The 8,954-nt window shown below is 40.7% G+C and overlaps 1 protein-coding gene across 1 annotated transcript in view; it reads left to right on the top strand.

Moving 5' to 3' along the window:
- Nucleotides 1-1,612: 1,612 nt before the first annotated feature.
- The window catches only part of TIMMDC1 (translocase of inner mitochondrial membrane domain containing 1), a 25,615-nt gene continuing 18,273 nt past the window's right edge, over nt 1,613-8,954 (top strand). The window contains exons 1-4 of the mRNA XM_007106237.4: nt 1,613-2,028; nt 4,667-4,832; nt 7,669-7,757; nt 8,196-8,263. Coding sequence (XP_007106299.1) covers nt 1,835-2,028; nt 4,667-4,832; nt 7,669-7,757; nt 8,196-8,263 — 517 coding nt within the window. The 5' untranslated portion in view covers nt 1,613-1,834. The remainder of the gene's footprint in view (nt 2,029-4,666; nt 4,833-7,668; nt 7,758-8,195; nt 8,264-8,954) is intronic.

Below are 8,954 nucleotides of genomic sequence, written 5' to 3'. Positions count from 1 at the left end.
TTTCATAGTGGTAAAGGAAGGTAAGCCCCAGGGGCTTGGAGCAGCGGAAGAGTGGGAGGGTGACAGAGTAGTCGTCTGAGGAGCTGAGATGGAATAGCAGCAAAAGTGTGAGCGGGGCCTAGGGTCCGCGGACTTCTTGAGCGACCAGATGGCAAAGGGAACCTTACAAATGAGGCTTAGTTACCCAAATGAGAAGCCAGCTATGGAGTTAGCAAAATTTGGGTGTTAACATAACCTCATCTGTATCTGTAAGGTAGTGGGGGGACATTTGAGTTGTATATAAATGATTTCAGTAATAACTGCCCAACACTCCCACCCTCCAATTCAAAGTTCTCATCGCAGAATGATTCCGGGGTCATCTTAAGCATTTAGATTTTCCACATGTACACTAGACAGACTGGACAGCTATTTCCTTGGGCTTTCAGGCCTTGGGACTTTATCCTGGTGCCCACTTCCGCCTGTATGGGATAGGCAGCAACCTGGAGCCACAGCCAAGAGTCAGGGGATCTGAATTCTTTATTGGACAACCTATGTGCCAGCCATGATAGGTACTGGAGATAGAGATGAATATAAACGGTCTCTGACCTCAAGGTTAGTCTACTGAGACACCTAGCAAATAGGAAATCGTGATGCAATGTAGTAAATGTTATGTTGGGAACTGAATCTAATCCTGTCTCCCAGACACCAGAGAGATCTTCCTGGCGCCGTAACTGACTCAGCTAGTCACTCTTATCAGTCACTTTCTGGGCCTTATCTATAGAATTCCAGCTATCAAATTCCTGAACTCGATTTACTGTATCCTACTGAAGAGTGTAACGATTTCTAATTACATCCAGAAGGGAATCAAGGATGGGTAGGGATTGGCAAAGAGAACATGTGACTATATTTGGTTGCTAGAAAAGATTAAGTGAAATTACACAAACCAGTTTTAGACTATTTTAAATAAGTGCATTTTAATAAAAACTATACTTTGAAGCACATGTTAGTGGAGACTGTAGTGACGGGAAATTATTGCTGGACTATCAAGCAAACTCCTGGTAAAATTCCAGAAAATGTTCTGCCTTTCGAGAAACAGTAGGCATACGAACTAAGGGGAGTAAAACCCATCTTGTGAAGCCCAGGGCCGATTTCTTTAAAGAGTGTTCTGTAAATCTCGGGGTAACTGACACCAAGACCCCTCTTCAAAGCCTCGGTCCTTTCCGAAAACAAGAATGAACCCCACCCAGCCCGGGAGCCCGTGACAGGGTAAGTTGGGCTTGTATTTGCGCAGATTGCCTTCCCCTTTCCGTACTCCACTTGTAGTGAACACTGCACTTTCTTCACCTACATGGAGTTTCGGCCGTTTTAAATGCGCTAACCTACTTTGGCTTGCGAACACGTCTCGCCGCCTGCAAACTGCCCAACTCTCCCGTTTTCTTGGCGCAGGAAGACCAGGGAGATGACGCCAGAGGCGGGGCCAGAGGGCGCTGAGCGTGTCTACTCGCCGTCACCTCACTTCCGGCGGAGAAGCCCCGCACCGCAGAGGTCCTTCCGGCCTCCGACCGGAAGTGTGTTCGGCTCCGGCTCCGCCCCTGCTCCTCTTTTGGCCTTTGCCCTCGTTGGGGCGGGACTTCCTGTATCGTGTGTCCAAGGGCCTCCAAAGTGAGGCCAGGCGCTGAGGGCAAGTCTGTCAGGAGGTGTGGCAGCGGTTACGGCCGCGAATTAGCTCGGGCCTAGTGTACGGGTACTCGTCCACTCCTTGCAGTTATCCTCGCTCTTCTCCCACGGCGCCTCCGGGAGGCCTTGGTGCCCTGAGCGCCCAAGCGAGTGTCTGTCGGCAGGTTCTTAGAGGGCCATGGAGGTGCGGCCGCCGGCGCCACGGAGCTTCCTCCGCAGGGCGCTGAGTCCTTTCCCTCGGGTCTTTGCTGCCGAAGCTGTGGCCGCCCATCCCAAGGCTCTTGTGGAAGACCAGAAGCTGCCTTCCTACGTCCCAGAACCCCAATACCCGGAATCCGGATGGGACCGCCTCCGAGAGCTGTTTGTCAAAGAGTAAAAGTGCCTACTACTGTCTGTGGGGAGGGGCTCGAAGGAGGTGACCTGCTGCCTGGGTCATCTAGGGCGAAGGACCCCATGGTGGTGGGATTTATTTTTGTGGGATTTGGGGTTCTAATATTTGTATTCCAAGTTTGTATCCTAACATTGCCGTTTGGTAGTTCTATTGATTTGACAGGCCGGTTTTCGGATGGTAAGGGTGAGACTAACAGAAAGTCAGAGCTTTTAGGGGTTTTAGGGACTATAGTCTTAGCGTAATCCCCCGATTTTACAGATTAGAAGAATTGAACCAAGCTACTTAGTGATCCTAGAACCAACATGTGCAGGACTCCACTCCAGTATTCTTTTTCATGTTTCACTTGATCCCAAATTTTCAGTGAACAGCAGCCCTCCTCGCCATAAAAGTGGAGGTTGGAGAGATAACAGAGTTGTAAAATTTTTATTCTGCCAAATAAGGAATATGTAAAAAATAGTAGCAACTGTTGTCTCATCAGTTCATAAAAGAAAAGATATTAGCTGGATTCACAAATAAGGATGTTTCACAATAAAGAATAAACAAGCCTTTGAACTAACTTTAATGGAAACCTCAGGGTAATTAGTTAATTTCATCATATTTAAAAATTCATCACTGGTGAAAAGTTAGCCCTCTTATGAAGTACTTTACCATATACTACACTGTGTTATCAAGTGGATAAATTAACATTTAAGTTTTATTATGTTGCTGAGGTAGGGCAGGGGAGCTGGTGGAATTGTATTTAATTACTTTATTTATTTTCATCATCTCATTTTAAAGATACCGAGGCCGCCCTTCTCATTGGTCGTTCCAAAATTTGAGATACCTGTGAACGATCCTGTGTAGTACACAACAGAAAAGTGTTATTTTGATCAGCTTTATAAGCAACAGAATGATGAGCTGAAAGAAATTTGGAAGATAATTTAGTGTGACTTTCATTCTCCCTTCCATGTCATGGGTGAGGAAACCTAGGTTCAGAGCGATTGTGTTTTGGCTGCAGGTCACTTAGCAGTGGATGACAGAACCAGAACCACAACCCCATTGCTGTTACTTATAGTCCAGGTCCTTTCCACCACTATGCCTTGTTTGTTCACCGTTCATTAGCTGTTAGGGCCAGTCATGTAACTTCTTAGAGCCTCTGTCGATAAAATGAAGAAAAATGTCATCTATGTCATGGAATTTTTCAGAGGATGAGAAAGAGGAAAGCATATTGCATTTCCTGGCTTGTTAAATCTTAAGCTCTTTTACATTTACTTTTTTCTGAGTTCTGCCAGTTTTTATGTAAATGTTGTTTTTGGTCCTTATTCATTATAAAAGATAAAATATAGGGCTTCCCTGGTGGCGCAGTGGTTGCGCGTCCGCCTGCCGGTGCGGGGGAACCGGGTTCGCGCCCCGGTCTGGGAGGATCCCGCGTGCCGCGGAGCGGCTGGGCCCGTGAGCCGTGGCCGCTGGGCCTGCGCGTCCGGAGCCTGTGCTCCGCGACGGGAGAGGCTGCAGCAGGGGGAGGCCCGCATACCACAAAAAAAAAAAAAAAAAAAAAAAAAAAGATAAAATATAAAGTTCAGCTTATAGCAGTTTTTCCTCTTGATACAGGAATTAGTTTCCTAAGAGATTTTATTTAGGTTTCTCTCTTGTATATGCAGGAACTATAAAAACTTACTGATTCTGACTTCAGAAATGTAGTGATTGTTACTGGCAATTAGAATTAAACACTTGTACAGCCTCTGAAGAAAGCAAGTTGGTAATGTAAAAAATTAACATTTAGTAGTTTACTTATGTAGGAGGGCCATTATTTATAGTAGCTGAACACTTACAAACTTAACTGTTTCTTAGAGCAATTTCCGACATGTTGGAAGCTCCAGTACGGGTTCTGGTTTCTTACGCTTTTGAGAGTAATAGATTGGATGAAATGGTAGTTTTTCCCTGTTATTTTATGTTTGTCTGTGTTGCCCACTGCATAGTGAGCTTTCTTATTCAATAGTCTTTAATAGTACAGGCCCATCTGAGCATGACATAAAAATTAAATATTCAGAAAGATAAAGTTTTGATTTTTCTTTTTACATCTAGGAATTCATTCTGGCATATGTTGTCCTAAAATCTCATAAGCTCGTGTAATTTCCAAAAGTTATCTAAAACTTCAAAAAGGGAAATATTGATGTGTACATCCAGTTCACAAATTCTTTCTGTTTACAGGGATATAGTAGAGCTGTAATAGTCATCAAATAAAATAACCTTTAAAAAATCTTTTTATGGGAGTATAGTATGCACCTAGAAAAATGTACATAAGTATACCAGTCAGTGACTTTTCACAAACCAAACATAGCTGTGTACGCAGCCCCAAGACTATTAACAGCATCCCAGAATCTCCCCCTGGTGCCCCTTCCCTGTCACTGCCTTCCCAAGAATAACCACTAGCTTAATTTCTGAAAGCATAGATTAGATCTGGCTGAGATTTGAGCTACTTGTAATATAATTATTTAATTCATCAGAAGATTTAACTGGTTCTGCGCATCATGAAAAGTGTAGCCCTTTTAGCATTTGAGATAATTCTGATCATACTGTCTTTTGGAGAGCAGTATGCATAAACTATTCCCAAACAACGCTGTCTTTTTGATGTTTTAGTGAACAGCAGAGAACGTCAAAAGAACTTCAGGATATTTACAAGACGGCAATTTCAGCAGGCGTCATTGGCTGGGCATATGGGGGGATACCAGCTTTTATTCATGCTAAACAGCACTATATTGAGCAGAGCCAAGCAGAAATTTACCACAACCAGCTTGATGCAGTGGTATGTACTGGTGTTCTAATAGTATTTGGGGCATGCCAGTTGAGCTGTTCCTTTTACACTTAGTCATCTAGTTAGGTGGTAGGGTTGGGAAGGTTTAGGAAACAAAGTCCGTACTTGACAACAATGCAAGTACTAATGCTAAAGTGCATACGAGCCTCGTCAGACCACTTTTCTTATCTTCAGAATTGATCACCACTTCTGGCTCTACTTTCTGAAATATATTTCTACAGCTGTGCTAAATTGTCAAGGCTCAGCTGTAGTCTATTTATCCTATTCACAAAGCCTCCTGCAGTACACTAGCTCACACTAAAACAATAATTAACACTTCGAACTTTATAGTTTGTAGAGTGCTAACTCATTTGTTATAGCTTAGCTCTGTACATCAGTTCTACTGTATTAGGAAGTTACAGCTCAGAATTTTTTGTTTTTTGAGGCTTTTTTTTTTTTTAATTGTGTCAGACTTAAAAGTTGCAAAAGTAGTACCAGTGTCCCACAGTATCCAAGGGGGATTGGGATCCAGGGACTCCTGCAGATACCAAAACGCGAAAATGCTCAAGTCTTTCGTATAAAAAGGCACAGTACCATAGACCCCCCATATCCATGGTTCCACATCCTCAGGTTCCAAATCTGAGGATACAGAGGGCTGACTATACAAAGAATTCCTGTATACCTTTCAATCAGATTCTCCAAATGTTAAAATTTTACGACATTTGCTTTCTTATTCTCTCTCTATAAGGTGTACTATTATTTTTTTGTGAACTGCTTGGGAGTAAGTTATAGACACATGAGTGCTTCAGCATGCATTTCCTAAAAACAAAGACATTTTCTTACATAACCACAATATTATTATGCAGAGCAAGACATTAACACTTACAGAGTACTGTTATCTTACCTATGGACTTTATGTAAATTTTGCTAGTTGTACCACTAATATAATTTATTTTAAAAGTAAACAATTCATTAAAAAAATTTTTTTCTGGTCCGGGATCTAATACTGGATCAGGTGTTGCATTTGCCTGTCATGCCTCTCTAGTCAGTCTCCTTTAATCTGGAACAATTTTTCTCTTGTTCTTTGACTTTCATGACTTTGATATTTTTTAAGACTATGGTCCATTTATTTTATAGAATGTCCCTCAACTTGGATGTTTGATGTTTTCTTGTGATTAGATTTCACTTATGTGTTTTCGCAGGAATACCCTAGAACTGATGTTGTATTCCTCAGTAGGTAAGGATAAGAAGCACAAGATATCTATTTGTCCCTCAACTGGTGATGCTTACTTTAGTCACTTAGTTAAGATGGTCCCTGCCAGGTTTATCCACTGTAAAATTACTGTTTTTTTCTCTTTGTAATTAATAAGTGTCTTATGAATACTTATTAGCTACTTTGAGACTATGCCAATATCCTATTTTTCATCAAATTTCTACCCTCTGGTTTTAGTATTCAATGCTGATTCTTGCCTAAAGCAGTTATTACTGTGGTGGTGGCCAAATGGCCATTTTCTAATTCCATCATTCCATTTATATTTATTGGTTAGTATTCTGCTGTAAGGAAGAGCTTTTACTTTCCCTCTGTTTATTTATTTGTCCATTTATCTATTTATAATTTATTTATTCAATGTGGACTCCTGGATTCTTATTTTATTCTGTAGTTTTATAATCCATTATTATCATAATTTATTTTGATACTCAAATTGGCCTGGATTTGGACCATTGGAGCCCCTTAAAGCTAGCTCCTGTGTCCTTTTGATATGTCCCCATTACTCTTTGAGCACACCTTTACTTTCTAAAAAGCACAGCAAGGTGTTTCTGGTCCATCTTTTACTTTTTAAGCACTACCCTGGCATAAGCCCATTTCACCAAGGAGCTATAGTTTCTTTTAAAATGGTTTTTAAAAACCAAGTTCTAGTGCTGGGTATGCTCACTGCTACTGAGGTATCATGGCTTCTAGGCTCTAGGCAGATAGAGTTAGGAAATGTGTATGTGTATGTATGTGTGTGTGACTTACATACACATTCATGCACATTTCTATATCTGTTTCTATATTTACCCATTTATTAAAAGCCATGAGTTTGCACTGATACCTTTCAGAGAGGTTTTGACTTGCCCAATATCATATAGTAGTTACGACTACACTTAGGGTTTCTGTCACATTCTTTAAAAATCTTGGCTTTACCCTCACAATATTATGCCAGACTTGCTTCATTGTGGTCTAGTGAAAATGAGTTGTGGAAACAGACAACCTAACTTCCAGTTCTGACTTTATTCCTTATTGGCTGAGAAAAACTTCCTCTCTATGTTTTACTTAAAACTAAAACACCTGCTTGAAGAAAATGTTGTAAAGATTAAGTGAGGTAATATGTTAACAATTTTTACATAGAAGGTGGTCAGTAAAGATTGTTTTTTTTTCTTCCTTTCCTCCTTTCCTGCACATCTGTATAACTTTAATCCTTACCCTTTACAGTATACTCTTTGCTTCTTCTTTATTTTGTGTTTTTCTTTTCCCCACAATTCCTTGAAAAAAAAGTATGTCTAATACTGATTTTATGTCTGTCATAGTGGTTGTCATATAGATTCTTAGTTGCTACTTAATTGATGGATTACTTGTTTGACACTGCATCTCTTAGTTCCTTTTACACCTCCTGATAGAATACGATGCACATGGCATTTTCACTTAAGTTTCAGTACTTAAAGAATGATATTTCTAGACATTTTCCTATTGTTTCTATGTGTTTAGGTGTCCGTACTTAATGCCTAGCTGACGTTCCTCCACAACATTTTTAAAATAGGGAAAGTGTCAAGGTGTCTCAGAACCTCACAGCCTTTTTATTAACTTTAGCAATCTGCACATCGTGCTGCCACACGAGGCTTCATCCGGTATGGCTGGCGCTGGAGTTGGAGAACGGCCATGTTTGTGACTATATTCAAGTAAGTTCTCTGAATTGTGACAAACCATCTTGGGTATTCTTTTAGGAGCACATTTTTTGAGCAGTGGAATTATAAAATTTGAACGCCCATATAAAAGTGATTCATGATACCTTTTTCTTAAGAACTTTTATCTATTTACCTAAAAGATTGGTTCAGTTGTATTTTTGTATGCATGGATGAAGGTCTGCCAACTAATATCAAAATAGATACAGCGTTGCTAAGTCAGAGGAACTCTGCAGAACTCTTCTTTACGTTCTCTTGCTTATTGGCATGGCATATTAGCAATCTGAAACACACTGAAGTAGCCTAGACTAGCACCAGGGATTGACATAGTAGGCTCTTCTAAACTAATACGTATCACTTTAGTGAAAGTTACAGTCAAGAAGGTAAATGAGATATGCTTTAAATTATGTTTTCCTCCTCCTCCCTTCTTCTCAGTACAGTGAACACTGGTCTAAATGTGTACCGAAATAAAAATGCCCTAAGCCATTTTGTCGTTGCAGGAGGTAAGACATTTTTGTTTTCTTTACATTTTTCAATCTCAAATATGGTTTAGGAAATATGTAAGGACTTACAAGTCATGGCTACTGAATTCTCTGGTTGGCTTCTCATCACATCTCATTCAACATTCATGCAAAATGTATGGAAAACGTTGTGCTTGGTCCTTGGTGTACTTGTTGAACAAAACAGATAAGGTCTTTGCCTTCATTGAGTTTTATCATCTAATGTGGATGGGAAAAAACACGTTGCTATGATAGAAAGTAACAAATAGGTGGGGCAGTGGGATCTAATGTGGACAGGGTGATCGAGAAGAACTTTCTTTTTTTTTTTTTTCTTAAACATCTTTATTGCTATAATTGCTTTAAAATGGTGTGTTAGTTTCTGCTGTATAACAAAGTAAATCAGCTATACATATACATACATCCCCATATCTCCTCCCTCTTGCCTCTCCCTCCCACCCTCCCTATCCCATCCCTCTTTGCATCCTCGGTGGACGCAAAGCACCAAGCTGATCTCCCTGTGCTATGTGGCTGCTTCCCACTACCTATCTATTTTACATTTGGTGGTGTATATATGTCCATGCCACTCTCACTTCGTTCCAGCTTACCCTTCCCCCTCCCCATGTCCTCAAGTCCATTCTCTATGTCTGTGTCTTTATTCCTGTCCTGCCCCTAGGTTCTTCAGAACCTTTTTTTT

Source organism: Physeter macrocephalus, chromosome 1, assembly GCF_002837175.3.
Source record: "Physeter macrocephalus isolate SW-GA chromosome 1, ASM283717v5, whole genome shotgun sequence".
In the NCBI taxonomy this organism is placed as follows: Eukaryota; Metazoa; Chordata; class Mammalia; order Artiodactyla; family Physeteridae; genus Physeter; species Physeter macrocephalus.
The sequence above is the reverse complement of the archived record's forward strand: the minus strand, read 5'-3'. Positions and strand labels throughout refer to the sequence as shown.